Here is a 21,846-nt window from a genome sequence, read left to right as displayed (position 1 = left end):
CCCCCCACGGGCCGCGCCCACCCCACGTGGCCGAGCCACCGCCTCCGCCGACCAGCGAGAGCGGCGAACTAGAGCGGCGCCGCGTGGCACCTCCGCCTACCATCGAGCTGCGGGCCGCTCGGGCCCCACGTGCGCCACTGTGAGGTTGCTAGAGGGGACCCCCGGCCTGTGGCGCCCCCGGGGTGCGGCGGCCCCACAAACCCGCGCTGACCTACGTGTGGCCCTACGCTCTGGAGCGCGCAGCCAGGCCTCGCCCCTCGCCTCTCTCCCCTTCCCCTGCGGCGCTTGACTCGCAGCCAGGCCGCGGTGCCGGGGTCAAGCGGGAACGCTGATGGAATGGGGATTGGGGCCGCCTGCCCCCCCCCCACCTGACACCCCCAGCCACGGTTCAGCTCTCCAGGGAGCAGAGAACATCCGCACGGCATCAGGATCGACCGCCGGGCCTCCATTAGGAGGTTGATGGAGCTCTAACAGGATTAGGGAGCCCGCAGGAGGGGCTCGGGCTGCTAATGGATGGGCTGCGAGTGAGCTCAGCCCCTGGCTGTGGTTCAAGGAGGCCGAGGTGATGCCGGGAGAAAGGCAATGCTGGGAGGAAGGCATCCCAGCACCCCGTGTGCCTCGGGGGAAGGGGAGCCCAGTCCACCCCCTGCCTCCGCACCCACACGCACTCCCGCCGCGGGTGTTTTTTATTCAATCCGAGTTGCCATGTGAACGGACCCAAAATACAAAAAGAAAAAAAGAGACCAAAACAAACCCGAGTATTTAAAAAAAATAAATTGATGAGAAACAGGGCAGAGGTGGGACTGAGGCTCCTCCTGGGCCTCCCCTCCACAGGGCCTTGCTCTGTAGCCAGGCACTGAGGGGAAGGGCTCAGGCAGTGAGTCTGGGCACCCTCCTGCCCCACTCCAGTGCCTCCCCTCACCTGGCAGCAGGGGTAGGAGGAAGGGCAGCCAAGCAGGTTCGGAGCCAGCCAGAGCCCAAGAGCCAGGCCCCCTCCTGCGGGCCGGCCCACCCGGTCCTCACGCTGATCTGGGAACCAGCCTGGAGCCAGCGGGGACAGCACTAATCCGAGCCAGACGCAGAATCCTCTGAGCTTTGGGCCGGGCTGGCGCCTCTCTCATCGTCTGAGTCCTGTGGGAAGAAACAGGAAGTCAGGACAGTAGAAGCAGAGCAGCTCATCTCCACCTACTCCTGTACCTATAGCAAAGACTAAACTCAGTCCTCCACTACAAGACTGGAAGTGCATACTATCAAGAGGAGCACATGCCTGTAGGGATGAGGTAAATGAGTGAAGCCCACCACCAAACAGCCCTACTACCTCCTTCTTGCTCTCTGCAGAGGAGCTCTCATCGCTGGAGACAAATTCCTTGCTCTTGAAGCTCTCGCTCATATTCTTGGCAGAGGACTTGGTGGAGGACGAAGACTTGGAGGCAGCACCCTTCTTCTCCATTTTCCCTTTCATCTGTTTCTCCTGCTTCTTCTTCTTCTTTTTAGACCTCTCCCTATGCATGTGTTGGGAGGGTGGAAGAGACAGAAGCATTACCTTGCTGACAGTGCACTGGTCCCATCTCACAACCCCCCAGCCCTGGAGAGGCCCAGCCACCACAACAGCTAAGGACAGACAGATTCCAGCGAAGCCATGCCACGTCCCCTTGTCCACTTAGCACACTCACATCTTGGAGCTCTCTGACTTGTTGCCCACGCTGTACTCTTTCATGGCCTTCTCATAATCCCTCTTGGCATCTTCTGCCTTGCGATCCCATTCCTGCAGCAAAAGCAGGTTAGTGGCGCTTTGTTCCCGCACCATCCGCCAACAAGAGCCTCTGCACTACCTGAGTCCAACACTATCTCCACCCATGTCCCTGACCACCTGGAGACCATGCTCACACAACAGCTCACCAGCTCAGAGGTGACAGCTCCCCACTGCCAACCTCCTTTCCTGATCTGTTAATGGAGCAGCAAGATCCAAGCAAGAGCATCCCAGGCCTCCTGACATCCACCTTCCCTTCCTAAATCTGGCTTAGCAGTCCTCACTGGCAGAGCAACCCACCTCTTTCTTCTCCTTAGACATGGCTTTCCAGAGCTCCCCAGCCTTCTTGGACAGGTCTGTGATGCTGATACCAGGATGGTCTGACTTGATCTTCTCTCGGTTGGCATTCAGCCAAAGCATGTAAGCCGACATGGGTCTCTTGGGAGCATTGGGGTCTTTGCCTTTCTTGCTCTAGAAAGCAGGGAACGGAAAGAACCAAGACTTGAAATACCCCCCACACTGAAGACTTAGGGTTACCCCAAGATGATGCCTCCTGCATCCCATCAGTAATTATTCAGCTACTTAATCAGGGAGATGGGTTGTCAGCTCACACACAAAAAAGTGAAAGCGCCCATAGAGTAGGTGGAGAGGACGTGGAGGACCTGTGGGGGGCAAGTCCTCCAACAATCAGAAGGTACTGCCAGGCTCAGACACCACTATATCCTTTGGAAGAGTTTCAATCTAGACTCATTTGCAGGATGAAGAAAAGCCTGCAGGAAGCAGAAGAGCCAGGCTTGGACAACCCAAACTGGGCAAAGCACTGTGAAGTGGTAGGATCGGATCAGACCACAGCAGAAGGCTAATGGGAAGCAGCTCAGCTGATGTGCTGTGACCTGGATCTCCTGTGGTGTTGCTCCAAACAAGGGAAAAGCAATCCATATTCCAAGGGCAGTGAGCCCTGATCTCCACAACTCTACCAGCAGCAACTTCTCACCTCCACCTGCTTCTTGCGGGGCTTGCGGTCTTTGACTATCTTGGCCTTCTTGGCTGGCTTCTTCTCACCTCGGTCACTGTCACCGTCCCCACTGGAGGAGCTGGCCGAGGCATTGCTGTCAAACCTGTGTGAAGTGACCTGGTTTCAGGGAAAGCTCAAGATCTCTACTCCAGCAAGATGAAGCAGGAGGTGAGGGAGTTGTGGCAGTGACAAGCACATAGCAGGACTTGCCCCTGAACTCTCCCATCCTCCAGCAACCTGCAGTTCGGAGACTTCCTGAGCTGAAACCGCTCTGTTCGTGCTTAACAGCCCTCAGGGGACTCTCCTTCCACGAACATGGCTGATCGTTTTGAGTTCCCGTAAACTTTAGGCATTTGCAACGCCTCACTGCTGAACTGCACCAAGATCCACCCCTCCTCTTGTGCTGAGCCTGACTCCCATCAGCACACATGATGCCCCTGAGCACTTGTTCAGACTGCAGTTCTCATCAAGAGAACTCGAGAGACAGACCAGAAGTGCACCCACTTACAAGGCCATTCACAACGATACTGTCTGCATCAGATGCACTCCTCAGCATTCTCACAGCCCCATCCCACCCCACACAGTGCCCACACATGGCATCTTCCAAAAGCTGCCCATAGTTAAGAGTCCGGTCCCAGCCCCTACTCACTCTTCAGCCACATCATCATCCTCTTCCCCGGGGTTGAATGACTCATCTGCAAGGACAGAGTGTGAGGTGAAGATGGACAACCAAGGATCGCAGCAGGATTCAACTCGAGGAAGTAGCCTGAGCATACCAGGCAGCCCCTCAGGCAGTGGGGGCTCAGATGCAGCCCCAGCACGAACCTGTCTCCTCTCCAGACCCATCGCTGCTATCATTGGCGTTCTCCTCCCGGATCTTGCCCTCCTCCTTCATCCTCTCCAGGTAGGCGTCGTGCTGGTCCTCATCAGAGTCGGCATATTCATCGTAGCTCTGCTTCATACCCTGCAGGAGGGACAGAGTAAGAGCTGCTCTCCATGCTCCCCACATCTGCATACAGTCCATTCTCTAGAAACTACATGCATGCATGGCCAGCCTGGGAAACACACAGTGTCCCATCTGTCTCCCTGTCTCCTCATCAGGGATGCAGAGAGGGGCAGCAAAGGTTCCCCAAAGATGTTACTTGAGTTAGGTGGGGGCCCCTCTTGCAAATCATGCTACAATTACTGGGTTTAGTCAGAGACCAACACAGCCATGCAGAGGAAACCTGCACCAGGAGGAGGAAGAAGAGAAAGAGGAAGGGGTATCTCACGGACCTTTTTCCTCTACAAGGGTAAGGAAAGAAAAGAAAGGTGAAAAAAAAATAAAAGGAAAAAAAGCAGCAAAATTTTGGAGAGAAGAAAAAAGGTCCCAGTCATCTCCCCACCCCAGCCTGCAGGCCAGTAATTCCAGCAGGGCACAGAGAACCAGCCCTGTGCAGCAGATACCTCCTTGAGGCCTCGGTTCTTGATGTTCAGCTTCTTGGCATTGACAAAATCAAAGAGCTTCCCGTACTCCTCCCTGCAGGAGAGATGGGGTGGTCAGGGACAGGTGGGATCCAGCTCGCTGGCACCCACTGTGCATTCTCAACACAGCGAGCAGAACGATCACCTTGTTACATCAGTAAAGATCCACCGTGTGTGACCAACACAGAGGACACAGGGGCAATGGAGCTGCATTGCAGGACAGAGAACAGCCCAATGTTACAGTAAGAGCTCACTCTGTGCCCACCTCTCTATACTGCTGAAGGTGTACTGTGTGCCCTGCTTGGTCTCGATCTCGAAGTCGAAGGAGCGGGTGGTGGTGGTCCCACGGGCAAAGTTGACGAAGGAGATCTCATCAAAGCGGATGTGCACTGGCGGCTTGTGAACATAGATGAAACCACGCTCCAGTGGGTAGAGAAGTCCTGAGCTGGCCTTGTAGGAGCAGGTGATGCACTGGGCTCCAGAGTGTCTGTGAGGGCAAATACTGCTATGTTACACCAGTGGGGAGCAAACACCCCTCCCTCTGCACATCCCCAGTGAGATAGCAGCTTAGGTAAGTCCACCAACTGCTCCTGCTTGCATGGGGTAAAATTCTTGCAAAACCCCCTCACCCTGACTATAGAAAAAGAGATGCTGGTCCTGCTATCTGAGTCAAGAGGGGGTCTCAGCTGGCCTGAGACCACAAAAACAAGAAGAATCTCCTGTCCTAGGGACGACAAGGCTCACTTTACCTCTCCCCCTACCTCCACACGTACCCTTAGTGTAGGAAGGTCCCACACTTCCTCACCCAGCCAGAAGCAACAACAATGCCTCACCCCTGGAAGTTGCCAGGCACGGTGATCTTGCGGTTCACCAGTGCCTTCATAACTCGGCTGACCATCTCATAGAGGGAGCCTGACATGTTCTTAGTGAGCCGCCCCTCGAAGCGTTTCTCCACCTCTTCCCTGCGTGACAGAAATAGAGGATAATGACAAGAACAAGGACCAAGGAGATTCAATACATACACTAGCTCTCCCCACAACACCCAGGTCCAGGGAAGGAGTAAAGGAAGTTGGCTGGCGAGAAGAACTCACTCATTCATGTTGAGGGTCAGTGAGATGTCTTCATCCTTGGAGAAAAGCAGGATAAGGAAGTGGTAGCGGGTCTGGCCCTGCTTTATTGGTGGATCCAGGCTAATCTGAAAACAGAAGAGGAGGTGAGGACCCAAAATCCTTCAAAACAATTTCCTGAGAAAGGGAGGACAACTCCACCCCTCCTCACCACAAAGAACATCTGCCGTTGGTCCTTGTGTGGGAGCAGGAAGAGGCGCAGCACGGTAGTATAGGGGATTTTGTAGTCAAAGGTTTTGCCATGGAGGTGCAGGAAGGTGGGGTAGATGCGGATGTCGTATCGCCCACGAGGCGTCAAACACTGCAGCTCCCGGAAGATGCAGATGGCATCACCAGTTGCCTGGATCACATCTGCCTTGGAGAGGACATTCTGAGCAAAGGCCTACAAGGAGAGGGAGTTGTGGTCAGGCACTAGGTGAGGGCACCCAACTAGTGTGCCTCACTGTGCCTCACTCACCTCCACAGGGTCAACACCATCCTCCTGGGTAGGGGGCACGTAGAAGCGAACCTCCATGAGTGAGACCTCAGCGTCATCATTCTGGTGGAACTCCAGTGTCACTTCGTTCTTGCCCGTCGTGCACTGGGAGACATTGCTGAGGGGGATCTCAAACACCGGCTGCTCCCCGATGTCAAAGGAGAGAAGCTGCCCTACAGCAGGTGGAAGGGATAAAAACCTAAGGTCCACCCTGCTGCGCAGACCCACGGTGAGTTCCATCCTAGATCCAAGCTCCAGCAGCATCATCGCTCTTCTCTCAAAACCCAGAAATGCCTCCCCTCTCCCTCCCCTCCCATGTTCTCCACACAAATCTCTAGGCTTTCTCCTCTCAGCTATAGTTCCAGAGAATTATATTGATCAAAAAAAAAAAAGGCTGTTTATTCCGCTCTTCCTCCTCTCTCAGACCAGGGAGGAACATCCACCAGCTCTTCTGGCTCCCTGAGGAATTTGGAAGGCTCTATTAGATGCTCACACCTTCCATGCAGACTTCTCTTTTATGTTGAACATTTTCTGCCTACCCCGCTGAACATGCTGTGCTGCCTGCAAGTATCTCCTGCTTTCCTAGGATGACCAACATCCATGTTGTATCAGCACTAAAAACAGGGCAGTTTCCCAGAGGAGCATCTAAAGCTGTCAACAGCTGGGTGCTGGTGGGATAACGCCGCTGACCCAGCCATCAGATTCACACCCAGCCCCACCACCTTGGCCTACACACAGCACAGATTCCCTTGCCCAAGCAGCAGCACCACTGGCCTGTTCCTGTCTTACCACAACTCACCTCCGAACCTCACTGTGCCCCAGTTCCAACCCTTCACACACAGATCCTTCTCAGCCAGCTCCAGACGATAGTGTGCCTTGAAGAAATCTGAGAGCTTATCAAACTCCTGCGATGAGGTGGGAAGGAACAGAGAAACACAGAATGCTCATCAGAAACTGCCATGTACACATCAGCACGGCCCAGAGCCCATAACTGGGACCTTGCCCGCAGTACATGATGAGAAAAACAGACAACAGCTGCTGTTAAAGGCAAGGAGATCAGCTTTGTGAGATCTGGCAGATCCTGCAGGCAGCATGGCCTGATACAGGACAAGCAAAGAGACTGTAGCACAAGCTACCTGAAAAAAGGATGGTCAGCACGGCTCAGGCAACAGTCAGAGATGGCACGGACTCACCGATTCCCGGAAACCATCGTATTTGTAGACATGGCCGTTCTTGGTGAGAAGCTTGAGGCCATGACCGAGTGCCACACGCCGCCACACACCCTCTGCCAACTCTGAGGCCTGGATGTTGTCCACCTTCCCCGTCTTGCTGTTCTTGAAGATGACGCCCTGGCGGCTCAGCCGCAGCCGGCCATCATTCTGGTGGGAGGTAGGTGTGAGGTACAGGCAGCTCACCCCACGCACATGGAGGGGAGCAGCCCAAGGTGGGGAACTTCCACACAGCACAGACAGCTGCTAAGCTCTCCCAGGGGACACGAAGTGAACTCCCCAACCACCCAACAGTTTCTGTTCTCCATGCACTCCTTATCACCCTCCGCTGGGATTCGGGCAGCCAGGTTGCCAGCAGCCTCGGTACCAGAGCTCCATCGGGCATTTAGGAACAATTTCCCAAATGCCACAGGGTGACCCAGACATCCTCAACATCACTGCAGCATGACACTGCCCACCCCCAAGCACCGGAACAGGCTGATTTACAGCACCCAGCTGCCCAGCAGTAGCTACTGCATAAAAGGGTGAACGCTTGCAGCTGGCATTCCTTCCCCTGGACACGTTCCCAACCACAACCTCGCTAGCTCCGCAACAGGCTGCTACTAAAAGCCCCTGTTGATGCTCCAAAATGCTTCAGCTCTGGAAACAAGGCGCCTCAGCTCCCATTTCCAGTTGAGCTCAGCAAAACATGCTCTGCCAGAACAAGGCAGTGGAAGAGCTGCAGGGATGGGGGGGCATACTGCAGCACCCCTGGGCGTACAGCTGAGACCAGGCCTCAGAGCCGCACAGCGCTGTGTGCCTCCAGCCCATGAGATGGGGGTGAGCACTTCTGGCATCGGGCAGCACCCCAGATAGCTGCCCCCAGCACTGAGCTGCCCCTGGTGCTGCTCACCATGGATCCCTTCACCTCCTGGTAGATCTCGTTGAACTCCAGTGTGTCAGCCATGACGAAGGGGGCCGGGCTCGCAGGCAGGCAGGAGGAGGCCGGAGTTCAGCTCCCCACCGAGGCCGGCATGCCCTGCTGCCACCAAGCAGCGAGGTGCTGGGGGGTAGGGAGAAGGGGGAACGAGAGTGAGCACGGGGAGGTGAACCCCCCCTGAGGAACGTGATCCCACAAGAACACGTCCCCCCATCAAGCCTCTCCCGGGGCTCCCCGGGGTCGCCGCTTCCCGGGCTGCCACGTCCCGGTGGGAAGGGGTACAACGAGGCCCTGGCAGCCCCCCCCCAGTCTCCACCACCCCTCTCCCTAGGCCCCACGCCCCCATCCGTCACCCCCACGCTCCCACCAGCTACCCCCAACCCCCACATCACCCCCCCCGAAATCACCCCCCCAAAACCCCTCTTTCTCTGTCCCCCCTCCAGCCCCCCAAATTCCCCCCCCCCCCCCCCCCCCCCCCGCACCGCCACCGCTTTTCCCGCCTGCGCAACACGAACCTCGCGCGAAGCCGCCTCCCCCCCCCCCAACCGCCTCCCGCGCCGCCGCCGGAACCCGCCCCCACTTCCGCCATAGAGAAGCGCCGCCGCCCGGCCTCTCTGGGAGCCATCGCGGGGGGAGGGAGGACCCGGCCGCGTCGGCACGAGCCTCGCGATGGAGCGCCGTGGAGGACTGAGGCTAAAGGCGAGCGGCGCTTTCCTCGGCATAGAGGCAGCGGAGTGGAAAGTGGGCAGGCTAGAGCGGCCGCTCCCCGAAGCGACGGTCTCTCTCACCTGGTACCACAGAGAGGCGGGAGGCCTCCAGCCGGGAAGTGGGGGGGCTGCTCCCCATTGGCCGACGCTAGGTGATCCCCATGACGTCACCGCGGCGGGGGGTTAGGGCGGCTCTGCGCAGCACATGGCGCCCCGACGTGGGGTACGCCCCAAAAAAGGCACTACGAAGTGGGGCGCATCCCAAAATGGGACACCCCTCGCCAAGGGGAACCTTCAAAGGAGCACACCGGTATGGGACACCTCCAAACACCGTGAGGTGGCAAACACGGGGTCCGCAGGCACAGAGGACGCCCAGAATGGGAGCACCCCGAGTGTGAGGCACCCCTAAAATCGAGAGTCACACATACTGCGCCCCCAGCGCGGCCCGCTCCCAAAATGGAAGCACCCCAAGTGCCGAGGGCTCAAAGCATCCCCCAGGGCGCCCCAGAGAGGGGCTACCCCATGCAGGATCGCCGCCCGGGGGCCCTCCTCGAGGTCGCCTCTCGCACCCCTCCCCCCATCCACGTCTTCCCTCCCCTCCCTCCTCCTTCTGGCCATGCCCCCTCCCTCCATCTCCCCCTGCACCCCCTCCCCCTCCCTGCGTCCTGTGCCCACCCCTCTGCCTCTGCACCACCCCGCCCGCATCCCTGCCCACATCCCCGCATCCCTGCCTCTATCTGCCCGCATCCCTGCCCGCTGCCTGTATCCCTGACCTGCTCCCTGCCTCTATCCCTTCCCACTGCCTCTATCCCTGCCCGTATCCTTGCAGAGCCCCTGCTCGTGCCCCCGTCCGGCTGCCCATGCCCCCCCCGTGCCTCCAGCCCCGCTGCCTGGCCGATTTCTTCTCCTACGAGACCACCAAGTCGGTGGTGGTGAAGAGCTGGGTGGTGGGCGTCGTCAACCGGGTCGTGCAGCTCCTCATCCTCTCCTACTTCATCGGGTGAGAGACCCCCCCAACGGGACCCCACTCCTCTGCTGGTGTTCCCCACCCCTCGGCAGAACATGCTCCCAGTCTACATAGCATCCCTGATGCTATGGTGACAAGCTGGGGACTGGGAGGGTGACACCAAGAGGGGACACTGGGTGGGTGCATGATGTGAGGTCAGGAGGGTGTCATGGGAATGGCAGCTGCCCGCTGGAGTGGGGGTGGGAACCGGGCTGTGAGAAGTGATGACAGCTACAGGCAGAGAGGGAAAGGTGACAGCAAGTGGCTGGCAGCATGTCTGTGATGGGGACATCAGGTTGACACAACGGGCAGGCGATGGGAGGGTGGCTGTTGGCATGGATGACGGGGAGAAGAGGTAGGGATGGGTGCTGAGGAGCATGCTAAACCCCAGGGGGTGACACAGACGGGTGACAAGTGGCTGTCAGAGGACTGGTGGCAGGAGGACTGGCTGCAGGTGGCAGGGAGCCAGCTGGCTGTCCCCACAGCTGACCCCTCCACCCACCAGCTGGGTGTTCCTGCATGAGAAGGCCTACCAGGTGCGGGACACTGTCATCGAGTCCTCGGTGGTGACCAAAGTGAAGGGCATCGGGAAGTATGGCAACCGCGTCCTGGACACAGCTGACTACGTCACCCCCCCACAGGCAGGAGACAGTGGGAAACCCCCCCGAGCCCTCCTAGCCTCATCTCAAATAAACCCAATAATCCCCAAGTGGCATGGGGTTGGGAGTGGGGGTGTGGTGGTGACATAGTGTCCCCGTCACCGCAGGGCACTTCGGTGTTCGTGGTGGTCACCAAGCAGATCCTGACGGAGAATCAGGAGCAGGGCATCTGCCCGGAGGTATGGGGACACAGGGGGTGGCATGGGGGGCACCAGTGTCCTCTGACCCACTGACCCCCCCTCTCCGCAGAGTGAAACCGCATACCGGTGTGCATCCAACCGTGACTGTCAGGGGAAGGGCCGCACCACAGGCAGTGGTGAGTTTTGGAGGGGGATGGAGATCCTAAAAACCATGGAGCTTGAGCCCACCCGCATTATTGCCACAGGGGTGCTGACGGGACGCTGCGTCCCCTACAATGTGACCCTGCGCACCTGTGAGATCCGGGGCTGGTGCCCACCCGAGGTGGACACCGTCGATGTGTGAGTGTGCAGCAGCAGGAGAGGGGAAAAACACTGTGCCCCCTGCCCCGTTCAGGACCACCACCTCTTTCCCCACAGCCCTGTGATGCTGGAGGCTGAAAACTTCACCCTCTTCATCAAGAACAGCATCCGCTTCCCACTGTTTGGCTTCGAGAAGTGAGTGGCACTGCGGGGACACAGGGTGGGTTCTCACTGCTGGAGGCTCACAGCCATGTGCCCCCCCAGGGCCAACCTGCCTCCCCAGGTCAGTGCAGGAGAGCTGCAGCGCTGCCGCTTCCATCCTGAGCAGCAGCCGCTGTGCCCCATCCTGCGGCTGGGCGACGTGGCACGCTTCGCCGGGCAGGACTTCGCCTCGCTGGCTGCCACCGTGAGCTGGGGACACAAAGGATGTGGGATGCGGGGCATGAGAACAAGGGGATGCGGGACACGGGGACATGGGATGTGAGGACAACAGGGTAAGGGATGTAGTGACTTGAGTTTTAGGGCACCTGGGATGTGGTGTTCATGAATGTGGGAATGGGGGACATGAGGTGTGGGAACATAGGGGCTTGCGATGTGGGGATGTGGCAATGTGAGCCGTGGGGATGCAGGGATGTAGGACATGGGAAAATAGTACTGCAAGGACACGGGGATGTGGGACATGGATGGAGGGACACGGGGCCACGTGGCACAGGACGCATTGCCCTCACGGCCGGCTGGGCAGGGCGGGGTGCTGGGCATCAAGATCGGCTGGGTGTGCGACCTGGACCGCGCCTGGGAGCTGTGCCTGCCCCGCTACTCCTTCACTCGCTTGGACAGTGTCACCCAGCACAGCCCCGGCTCCCCTGGCTACAACTTCAGGTAGGGCCACGTGTGGTTGCCTGCCGTGCGGACAGCTGCAGAGCATGGGGTGCCAGGCGGCCGTGTCCCACGCAGGCACGCACGGTACTATCGTGGGCACAACGGCACCGAGCTGCGCACCCTCACCAAGGCCTTTGGCATCCGCTTCGACGTGTTGGTGTATGGCAACGTGCGTATGGACACAGCAACCCAGGGACCTATGGGTGCCATAGGTGGAGGCCGTGCCGACTCAGCCCTCTGCCTTCCCGCAGGCTGGGAAATTTGGCATTGTGCCCACCCTCATCAACACGGTAGCTGCCTTCACCTCCATCGGCGTGGTGAGTTGAGGCAGTCCTCAGCCCTGGGGCAAGCAGGTAACCCACAGCCGTAGGGCTGAGGGCCATGGTGATGCCCAAAAGCGGTGGGAAGGAGGATGGAGGGAAATCCCACTGCCACAAAGCAGGGTGATGGAAAAGGTGATGGCAGCCTAATTCCTGGAGGTCTGTGGGGTGTTGGAGGCACCCCGCAGCCCTTTCCCCATTACTGTTGCCCCCTAGGGCACGGTGCTGTGTGATATCATCCTGCTCAACTTCCTGAAGGGCGCCGAGCACTACAAGGCCCGCAAGTTTGAGGAGGTCAGTTGGCTGCTGGGTACCCCTATGGAGGGACAATCCCAGAGCCCCTAAGCACCCTGGGTTCCACGGCTATGGAACAGGGAGTGACCTCATGTCCATCCCCTGTCCCACAGGTGCCAGAAGCCAGTGTGCCCCCAGCCCCTGCTAGCCCCACAGGCTGTGTGCCAGGAGCCCTGGGGGACCAGAGCCGGGAGAAGCAGTCCACTGACTCAGGCACCTTCTCCCTGGGCCTCTAGCTCTGGGTGCCATGGCGCAGTCCCTGTCTGCATTTGGCCCCATGATCTCTCCTCTCCAGAGCCCCGCAGTCCTACTCCTTAACCACACTGTCACTTGGACAGGACAGGGGAGGTGTATGGGGTGTGAGTGTAACGTGTTCCCGTGCTTCTATAAGGCCACAGCATGCAAAGCCCCCAGCCCCAAGGTGAGCAGGAACGGGGACAGTGGGGGGACACAGCCCCAAGCTGCTGAGATTGGCATGGGGGTGGGTGAGGACCAGGGGGTAGCTGTGGGAACACCAGGAATGGGTGGCAGTGGGGATGGGCACCAGGGGCCTAGGGGTGACAAAGGGGTCAAGGGCTGGGGGTGAGAGTCAGGAGCGATGGTGGGGATGCAGGGACGTGAGGGACATAGGGTGGCACAGGGAGCTGGGAGCCATGGAGGCAGCACAGGAATGGCAAAGAGCAGTACCTTCAGGCTCACCTCAGAACCGGCCGAGGGAATGCAGAGAACCTTCACCCCAATAAAGCCTTGGTGTGCAGCCCCACGCCTGTGCCCTCTGTGTGTGGGGTTAATGGGTGGGGGGCTCTAATGGGTGCAGGAGACATGAGGTGACCTGGGATGGGGGAAGCAGTCTCTACCACCGCAAGATCCCACTGCAGCCCCCAGCATCTTCCCTTTGCCTCCGAACACATGCTGGAACCACATGTCCCCTATCACTGTGCACTGCCCCAGCTCCACTGCAACCCCAAGCCACTAACTGCCATGGGGTGGCCTGAGGGGAACCAGGTACAGTTTGGCAAATTGTCCAAGGTCACTTCCTCCCTCTGCAGTTTTGGAGCCCATGGCAGCCCATGGCTGCTATTGGCTCCAGATGCCACCATCCACTGGGGCAGCCCTGTGCCTCTGTTTCTGTGTCTTGCCATGCCCTGAGCCCACAGGGAGATGTCACTAACATGCACTAGATGCTGCTGTGCCTGGGAATGCAGACCCTCCATGCCCCTAACTTGGGCACGAGACAGCAGCACCCTTGCTGCAATGGCAAATTGGTACTTTGGGCTGTTGGGCAAATCATTGCCCCCTCTAAAGGGGCACAACCACTTTCCTGACCATTCCGTGATGGTCTTGTGCCCCAAGGAGTAGCGGGGTTGTGGGGCAGGGTGGCAGTGCTTAGGGATGGGGTGGCAGGAAACAGGCAGCATTGGAAAGGGGTCATGGTAGGAGATGAGGTGGCTGAATAATGGACACAGGACCACCCTAAAGGATGATGGCATCTGGGCCCCCTGACCCCTTGTGTACCTCCAGGCCACCCTATGGCAGTTGGTGGCTTGGGCCAGGGCTGGGGTGGTGCAAGGCTGCAGGGGACATGTGACTCCAGCATCCCTATAAGGGCCAAGGCAGGCAGAAGCTCTGAGCCCCAAGGTGAGGAGCAGGAACAGGAACAGGGATGGCACTGGGGACACAGCCCTGTGCTGCTGGGTTGGAGCTGGGGAACAGAGGAAAGACAGCCCTGAATCTGGTATATGCAGTTCTGTGATGCCCAGGGGATGTAGTGGGAGGTGCATGGTGGCATGGGTGGCACAGAACCAGATGTGGCCCCAGGAATGGCAAGAGGCTGCAGAGCATGAGGGACATAGGGGTGGCTGAGGGCTGGGGGTGGCAGGAGGGACACGGGGAATGGGTGGCACTGAGGATGATGGGGGTCAGAGACTCAGGAGTGATGGGACTGAGGGCTGGGAGGGAGGGGTAGGGCTGGTGCTGGAGACACCAGAGGAGACAAAGGACATGGGGTAGCATGGGAGATCAGGTGCCATGAGGACCATCAGGGCTGGCCAAGGGCTCTCCTGAGATGATCCCAGGGAACACAGGTCCATGGGGCAAGAGATCCTCCAGGCCTGCCATGTCCCCACGGCTCCCCACAATGTAGCCTGGCCTGCTCCTTGTCCTGACCCTGCTGGGCATGGCTTCTTCCCTCTGCCCCAGTGAGTAGCTCGGGGACCACTAGGGACACAATGGGAACAGCTCAAGGACACCCCTGTCCCCAGTCTCAGGGCACTGGGGTTGGTGGGGGGCCAGAGGGGACACTCCAGCCTGTCCCTACCCTCAGCCTCCTGGCACACTGTGGAGGTACCTGCAGGCAGAGAAGTGGTGCTTCATGGTGGTGAAGGCATTGCACACCTACAACCGTGCCCAGCTGAGAGGGATGGGGAGGTCAGCAGGATGCCAGGCTCCCATGGGCGCTGCCAGTGTCATCTGTGCCCTTCAGACCTACTGCCAGGACATATACAAGGGACAGCTGGCCTTGGTGCGCATCACAACCACTAACAAACTGCTGAGGAAGCTGGCAGCCACGTACACCTACTGCAACCTCTGGATCAGGGCTGTCACCAGTTGCAAGGTAACAGGACCCAGCAAGCATCCAGGGCTTGGCCAGGGGTGGGTGCAGGATGCTGAGCCCTGCTGCCACAGGGTGGGTCATGGAAGACATCCTGGGAGGACCTGAGCTCCTGGAACTATGCAAACTGGGCCAGCAGGCAGCCCTGCCGATGGTACAGAACCTGCACTGTGTTCAACCCCAAAGGTAAGCACAGCCCTGCACCAGGGCACAGGCTCTGGTGCTGGGAGCAATGGGTGGGGGGGCATTTAGTGGGGACAGGTACTGGGAGTGTGTCACCAGACATGGGACACTGAGATGGGGCACGGGGACAGGGGACAGGGAGTCTGTGGGTCTCCCTGTGTCCCTGACAATGGGTCCTGTCCATAGATGGGCTCTGGAGAAGTAGAGCCTGCTTCCTGCTGCACTTGTTCCTCTGTCAGCACTGAGACAGTGCCCGGGGGCCCTGCCATGGCTCCCCAGTGCCCAGGGACTCACAGTGGCCCATGTCACTGTCCCAGTAAAGTGCCTCACAAACTGCCTTGAGGCCACATGTCCATGTGTTTTAGGGCTGGGGGGAGACTGGAGGCAGAATGGGGCTCAACCCCACAGCAGATACTGGAGAAGCTCCAAGGGTGTGGGGCACTGGGTGGGAGCAGCACCACAGGCAGAGGCTTTGGAATATTTATTCTATCCCAAGCACACCCACCCCTCAGTGTGCCCCCCGGCACAGTCCCATCCCTCCCCCAAAGTCCAGTAGAAAAAAGCTGGATGGTAGTGCAGGGCTCAATGGGGTGTCTGGGCGGGGGTCTCGGCACTTGCGGAAGCCTCCAGGGGACTTGAGGCAGCCTCCAGATCCTTGGCACGTCGCCGGCATTCACGGGCCACCACCACAGGACTGACGTAGGCCAGCAGCACCACGGCGATGAGCCCCACGTTCATCTGTGGTGGAGTGATGGGTGTTGAGGGCATGGGACCGGGGGCTGATCCCAAACAGACAAGGGGCCAGCTCCTCAGCCCCCTAAAGGCTGCCTGTGCTGAAGTAGCAAACCACACCATGGTACTACAGACTAGCATCTCTCCCCAGCACAGCGTGCCCCCAGGCTACCACAGGGCAGAACCTCCTGCCCTTCATAGGCCGGCATCTCCACCCAAACTTAGATCAGGCCCTCCATCCCCCCATAGCATAAGCCCCATCCTGCCATGGACTATAGACTCCATCTTCTCATTGTCTGCTGTTTCCAACCCCACGTGGGGGAGGAGCCCCATCCAAACTGGCACTGGGACCTCCTTTCATCCATGGACCCTGACCACCACCCCACCATGGAACTGTCCCCCCTGGGCTATGGGGTATCCATAGGCTGTGGGGAGCACTCACATAGAAAGGGTCCCCCTGGAGCGCTCCATGCACCAGGGCAATGCAGGGATACTGCAGCAGGGCCACCAGTGCCGACAGGGCCATGGCCAGCCCGTAGAGCTTCCCAAAGTGCTGTGGAGGAAACCTGCCAGAACAACCTGCATGTCACCACTGTGCCCATCACCATGCCACCTCCACCCTCACGCCACCACCCCCTCCTTTACCACCATCCCCTGTCACCGTTGTACTGTCCCCCTCCACCCTGACCTCACTATTGCTTTATTACCCACCCACGTCCCCACTGCTCCCTCCCCTGCCATCACCAACATCAAGGTGCACAGGACTCACGCGATGGCCAGGAAGGCGGCGTTGCCCCCATAGAGGAAGGAGCGGCTGATCACCTGGAGCACGAATGTGACAAACTGCACAGGCAGGATAGGCACAGCAGCACAGATGGAGAATAGCACGCACTGCGTCACTGTCAACACCAGTGATGGCACGGATGCCCGTAGGTCAGCCAGTGCCCCCTGGGCTCCTGCAGGCATGGCAAGATTAGGGCACAGTGGGGACATGTCCCCAGGTAGAGCGGGAAGAACAGGGAGTGCTATGGTCACGTGCATGGGCACGGTGGGGTTGGGGCATCATGGGGACACTTTTGTGGAAACGGTGGGATAAGGACATTGTGGGGACCTGTTCACGGGGTCAAAGCGTGGTGGGGACATGTTCATGGATGTGGTGGGATCCAGCCATTGTAGCAGCACATCCATTGGCACAGCGGGGGGTCAGAGCTTTATGGGGGCACAACTACAGGCATAGCAGGGTCAGAGCATGGTGGTAGCATGTCCCAGGCAGAGTGGGGTTGGGGACATTTGCAGCTCCAGTGCGCCAAGAGAGGGATGGGGGGATAGGGACAGTTACCCTCAGCACGGTGGGCCTTGTTCCGCTTGTGGCAGTCGAGAATGAGGCCGTTCCAGGGAGCGCAGAGCACCCCACAGAGCTGGGTGAAGGCGAAGGCGTTGGTGTAGATGCTCACTGTGAAGAGGCAGGGTCAGTGCAGAGGGCCGATTCCCAGCCCCCTGCCTGGCTCACTGTGCCCCCCAGCCACCATGCCCTACCCAGGTGTTCATTGCCTAAGGCCAGGTGGTCGAGCAGTGGGTTGAGGGTACCAATGAAGAGGTAGTGGCGCAGCTGCATGACTGAGAGCCACACCACGTGCCACATGAAGAGCCATGAGAGCACGCAGGGCCAGAAGGGCTCCACAGCTGCATTGCCTGCACAGAACAAAAGCATCCATCAGGCTGCCTACGCCCACAACACGTGGCCACGCCTATTTCCCAAATGTCCCCACCACAGTTGACACATCCATCCACTGGGTCTCGTGGTACCAAGAACCCCCACCCAACCCATGGGCCAACAGCTCAGATGACTGTGAACCACCCACATCCCAGCACCCCACTTTCCAGCACCCATCACACGCATGGCCATGCCCACCCATGCCTTTGCCAATAGTCCCAGCCCTAGTTCTCCCCCACCTTTTGGGGCACTGGGCTCCAGGGGCACTTCCTCCGGCCCATCATCCTCCGGCGGGCGCTTCTCCTCGTAGGTGCGGTACGACTGGGAGCGCCCCGGGCATGACAGCCTACAGCACCACTCGCCTTGTCAATCACCACAACATCCCAGTGCCACCACCACCTCCACTCGCAGGATGGGCACCATGACCACCACAATCCATGGGATGGGCGCCATGACCACCACCCACAGGATAGGCACCATGACCACCACCACCCAAGAGATGGGTGCCATAACCACCACCACCCAGAAGATGGGCACCATGACCACCACCACCCAAAAGATGGACACCATGACTATCATCACCACCCACAGGATGGGTGCCATGATCACCACCCAAGAGATGGGAGCCATGACCACCACCACCACCCAAGAGATGGGTGCTATAACCACCACCACCACCTGTGGAATGGACCCCATGACCATCACCCACAGGATGGGCACCACCACCTCCTAAGGGATGGGTTTTGCCATCCTGGGAGCACAGGCAGGGCAGGGCCTCCCTTACCCATAGTTGTAGGCAGGTGGCAGCGGGTAAGGGATGTGCATGCGGGGCATGAGGAAGATGGTGCGCAGCAGGTGCCAGGCGCTGCAGGCTGCCATGAAGAGAAACATGGTCCGCAGGGACAGTCCGTGCTCATGCAGCACCTGGGGACATGTACAGGTTGCCACTATGCCATGCTGGCCACTGGTCTCTGCACAGGGCCACCACAGATGTCAGACCCCAGCTGTGCCCCTGTCTGTCCTCAGCCCACCTCAGTGCCTGTGCTGTGAACAGGCAAATCTGGTGCCTGCAGTGTTCCTCACCCCATGCCCACCTTGATAATGAGGAATATGGCAGACGAGGAGTCAAAGGCCCCGTTGTAGAGGGTGATGATGATGGAGCGGTACTTCCCAAAGAGGTTCCCCACCTAGCACACAGAACCCCCCCATAATGCTGTCAGTGTCCCCATCGCCAGGCAGGGTGCCTGAGCTGTGGGGTGAGGGTTCAGACGCCTCCCACCTGCATGTTGGTGAGGATGAGGAGAATGCCGCCCACCGACAGCATTGACATAGCCGGGAAGAGCAGCACTGCTTGGTCTGGGGACACAGGTGTCAGTGGGTTCAAGGGACATGGGTGGGGTAGGGGCACCCCACATCTGTGTGGGTCTCACCTGGCGTGGAGAAGGCAACGAGCAGGGTCCCACCAGTGTAGAGGGTGCTGAAACATGGGGACAGTGTTCACAAGGGGGCACAGGATCCCCACCCCTGTGCTCCAACACCCCAGCATCCCACCACTGGCCTCATGTGGCACCTCTGAAGTGGAGGAATGTGGGGAAGAGGCTGGCTCTACAGTTGCAGGGGTGCCCTAGGGACATCAGTGGGGAATAAGAGCATCCGGGGGGCTGTAGGCAACAAAGGACACCCTGGGGACATTTGGTGGCATTGGGAAACAAACACTGCTGCCCCCCACCTCCTTCTCCCCCGCGTGAGCAGGGCTCCACCAGTCCCACCCTACCTGGGAGCCCCGATAACCACACTGCTCCCGATAACGCTCCCCCAGCCCTGCGTCAGCACCCAACTAAAGGGTCCTCCATCCCCAGCACCCACATGTGTCCCTCTGCCACCCTCCACAGCACTCACATGGCGATGAGGCGGGCGACAGCAGTGCCAAAGCGGTCGAAGACGTAGCCCATGGGGAGAGTCATGAAGTTGTTCATGAAGGAGCCGATAGTGAAGACCAAGGAGAACTGCTCATCCTGCCCGCTGCAGTCTGCAAGGCAGCCATCGGTGGGGACAGGAGCACCAGCACAGGGGACACGGGCATGGGGGGAGTGGGGAAAAGGGGCAGCACTGGGGACAGGAAAAGCAGGGAGCCAGTGGGAATAATGGGCACTGGGGCAGTGGGGATACAGGAACCCGGGGCACCGAAGTGCACCACAAAGTAGGAACATGGGAGGCACCCCCAGGACACCAGTAGGAACAGGGCCCCCCCAGGACACCAGGGACAAGGACTCAGCACTGATAGGGATGGTGACACCGGGGCCGTACCGGGATGCAGCGTCCCATTGGGGTTGAGGCTGGCCGAGGACTCGCACCACTGCTTAAAGTAGCCCAGGTTCTTGAGGACGTAGACGAGGGAGGCCCAGCCAAAGATGATGCCGCAGAAAGCACCGCACTCCAGCAGCCCTGAGAGCAGAGTGCCCAGCTTCTTGGCTCGCCCCGCACCCCCCGCCATGCTGTCAGGCACGGGGCTCTGCTGCTTCTGCCGGGGACAAGTGGGGAAGTCACAGCCCTCCCTCTCCACACAGTCCCTCATTTTGCATGTGACCAACCACCTGGACAAAGGCCAACCCGGCCCCTACTCCATCCCTTATCCCCTGGGCAGCTCCCCCCAATGACACCCACCTGTACCCTGGTGCCACTGCAGCAGCAGAGTTTGGACCCTGGTCTGAATCCCTGTGTGGGGTGCCTGAGGCACACGGCCGCACCGTGCACTTCTGCTGGGATCACTGGGGGGGGAGGGCAGGGCTGCTGGCGCCAGATAGGCAAAGAACTGTTCTCCCTCCCCAGCACCACCTCCTTATCTCCCTGCAGCACTCAGTCCTGGGGACCTGCAACCTCCGTAAGCGTGACCCCCCGGGGCCTGGCACACCGATCTGGTGCATTTCTGAGAATGCTGTACAACTCGCAGCGTGGAGGCACAGCCCTGGGGGTGCTGGCACTGTTGCTAGGACCACAGCACCTGGGGACAATGACACACCCCCAGGGGCCTGATGCACACACCTGCATCCTACGAGGCACCCTGGCACGCACCTTGGGGACAATGGCACATACCCCCTGGCGACAACGACATATCCCCAGGGAACCTCCAACGGTGCCAGGCATGCTGACACACCCTTTGGGGACATTGGCACCTCCCTGGGAACCCAATCACAGGCCCTGGGTGCAGTGAGACACTGGTGGGGAACCCAGCACATTCCACCAGTGTCAAACAAGGGACCTGCAGCTGGCTGCCACAGGCGCTAAAGTCATGTCCCCACACACCACACTGAAACCCCAGCACTTGCCACCACCCACACCTGCACCACAGCATCACTATGTCACCAGGTCCTGCTGGTGACACCAGCGGCCCTGCAGTCAGTGTAATGGCTGCTAATGAGGCCTCATTAGTTGGATGGGGGACGGGCGGATGGCTAAAGATTAACCTGGGCAGATGGCAATGGCTCAGCCCCGAGGTCGGGGGGGGGGGGCGGTTGCACTATATATAGCTGTCCCAGCAGAGGTTGCAGGCTGGGCTGGGGGCGCGAGCCGGGGTGGCACAGGAGATCTGTGGTGAAGAGGAATGCTGCCTGCCTGGCGCCACCGCTGTGTGCCACCGGTCTCCCCAGGAAGGAGACGGAGCTTCTGTAGGGGCTGCTGTATGGCTGGGCTGCAGGATGCTGAGCGCAATCCTGCCCCATCCAGTGGACCTGGAGCCCTCCCGGCCCCGTCAGCTTCCGGGGAGGGGTGCGGGTGCCCAGGACTGGGCGAAGACGCAGCCCCATGACGCAGCAGGCGGCCCTGACAGCCCCCGCGACTGGAACTTCCCGCAGCCATGCGGGCGCGCACATGGTGAGGCACGCACGTGGTGGAGGGAGCACACGTAGCCCCCAGGCTCGGCCCCCGCAGTCCCAACACCGCCGCGAGCATCTCACGCTCCGGCCCGAGCCCCTCTGCTTCCACCGCGACCCGCAGTCTTCCTGGATCCCCGGGACCGCCCCGCCCCGCCGCTCAGGGTCGCTGTCGGGCTCGGGGCACCCGCTACCCGGCACGCCCCACCGCCCTCTCGAGCATCCCGGCCGCCGCTTTCCTGACCCGGCCCGGTTCGGCCCTGCTGGGCGCGGAGCCGCCCGCCCGCATCCGCCGGGAGTGGCATCGCCGCGGCTCCGCCCTTGTTCGGCCCGGCGGGGCGGGGATGCGACCAGCCCGGATGAGGCTGAGCCCCGTGGCCCGGCCCGGCTCGGCTGGTTCCGAGGACTGCACGCTTACCGTCACCTCGGCAGCGCCCGCTCGTCCTTCTAGGC

General features: G+C 59.8%; 4 protein-coding genes across 13 annotated transcripts; 2 read left to right on the top strand and 2 right to left on the bottom strand.

Moving 5' to 3' along the window:
* Positions 1-757: 757 nt before the first annotated feature.
* Positions 758-8,788, bottom strand: SSRP1 (structure specific recognition protein 1). 5 transcript variants are annotated; one of them, XM_042868372.1, is made up of 18 exons: positions 8,768-8,788; positions 7,953-8,102; positions 7,025-7,210; positions 6,631-6,736; positions 5,814-6,004; positions 5,508-5,738; positions 5,321-5,424; positions 5,063-5,191; positions 4,495-4,716; positions 4,212-4,284; positions 4,041-4,049; positions 3,591-3,729; positions 3,415-3,460; positions 2,745-2,868; positions 2,051-2,221; positions 1,674-1,765; positions 1,319-1,502; positions 758-1,131 (listed from the first exon to the last, which is right to left on the bottom strand). In XM_042868372.1, exons 2-18 carry the CDS (start codon positions 8,004-8,006, stop codon positions 1,063-1,065), a joined length of 2,130 nt encoding a protein of 709 aa, XP_042724306.1. In that variant the 5' UTR covers positions 8,007-8,102; positions 8,768-8,788; the 3' UTR covers positions 758-1,062. The 5 variants fall into 5 exon arrangements, with proteins under 5 accessions (XP_042724306.1, XP_042724287.1, XP_042724295.1 ...); XM_042868353.1 differs by lacking the exon at positions 8,768-8,788 and adding an exon at positions 8,495-8,518; XM_042868361.1 differs by lacking the exon at positions 8,768-8,788 and adding an exon at positions 8,462-8,485.
* Positions 8,789-9,398: 610 nt separating this feature from the next.
* On the top strand, positions 9,399-12,732 carry P2RX3 (purinergic receptor P2X 3). Of its 3 annotated transcripts, XM_042868397.1 has the most exons (12): positions 9,399-9,686; positions 10,198-10,333; positions 10,459-10,530; positions 10,601-10,667; positions 10,737-10,830; positions 10,909-10,986; positions 11,056-11,197; positions 11,534-11,670; positions 11,746-11,839; positions 11,922-11,987; positions 12,207-12,284; positions 12,398-12,732. In XM_042868397.1, exons 1-12 carry the CDS (start codon positions 9,547-9,549, stop codon positions 12,518-12,520), a joined length of 1,227 nt encoding a protein of 408 aa, XP_042724331.1. In that variant the 5' UTR covers positions 9,399-9,546; the 3' UTR covers positions 12,521-12,732. The 3 variants fall into 3 exon arrangements, 2 of the variants coding, with proteins under 2 accessions (XP_042724331.1, XP_042724326.1); XM_042868392.1 differs by having other exon boundaries at positions 10,601-10,830; XR_006178273.1 differs by lacking the exon at positions 11,534-11,670 and having other exon boundaries at positions 10,601-10,830; positions 11,922-12,284; positions 12,398-12,418.
* Positions 12,733-14,421: 1,689 nt separating this feature from the next.
* Positions 14,422-15,323, top strand: LOC122174914 (bone marrow proteoglycan-like). Its single transcript, XM_042862273.1, is given in 5 exon segments — positions 14,422-14,482; positions 14,608-14,627; positions 14,767-14,898; positions 14,970-15,081; positions 15,265-15,323. Coding segments are annotated over 5 exon segments (384 nt in total).
* A 221-nt stretch (positions 15,324-15,544) lies between these two features.
* Positions 15,545-21,846, bottom strand: SLC43A3 (solute carrier family 43 member 3). 4 transcript variants are annotated; one of them, XM_042866568.1, is made up of 14 exons: positions 21,812-21,826; positions 20,189-20,292; positions 19,832-20,045; positions 19,424-19,553; positions 18,955-19,001; positions 18,804-18,880; positions 18,619-18,711; positions 18,309-18,448; positions 17,764-17,870; positions 17,347-17,502; positions 17,150-17,263; positions 16,580-16,766; positions 16,253-16,376; positions 15,545-15,816 (listed from the first exon to the last, which is right to left on the bottom strand). In XM_042866568.1, the coding sequence occupies exons 3-14, from the start codon at positions 20,016-20,018 to the stop codon at positions 15,661-15,663; spliced, it is 1,518 nt and encodes a 505-aa protein (XP_042722502.1). In that variant the 5' UTR covers positions 20,019-20,045; positions 20,189-20,292; positions 21,812-21,826; the 3' UTR covers positions 15,545-15,660. The 4 variants fall into 4 exon arrangements, with proteins under 4 accessions (XP_042722502.1, XP_042722517.1, XP_042722511.1 ...); XM_042866583.1 differs by having other exon boundaries at positions 16,580-16,709; XM_042866577.1 differs by lacking the exon at positions 20,189-20,292 and having other exon boundaries at positions 21,812-21,846.

This window comes from Lagopus leucura, unplaced genomic scaffold (assembly GCF_019238085.1).
Source record: "Lagopus leucura isolate 7727_CA_CO unplaced genomic scaffold, USGS_WTPT01 Super-Scaffold_1, whole genome shotgun sequence".
In the NCBI taxonomy this organism is placed as follows: domain Eukaryota; kingdom Metazoa; phylum Chordata; class Aves; order Galliformes; family Phasianidae; genus Lagopus; species Lagopus leucura.
This window is presented reverse-complemented; position numbering and strand designations above follow the sequence as displayed.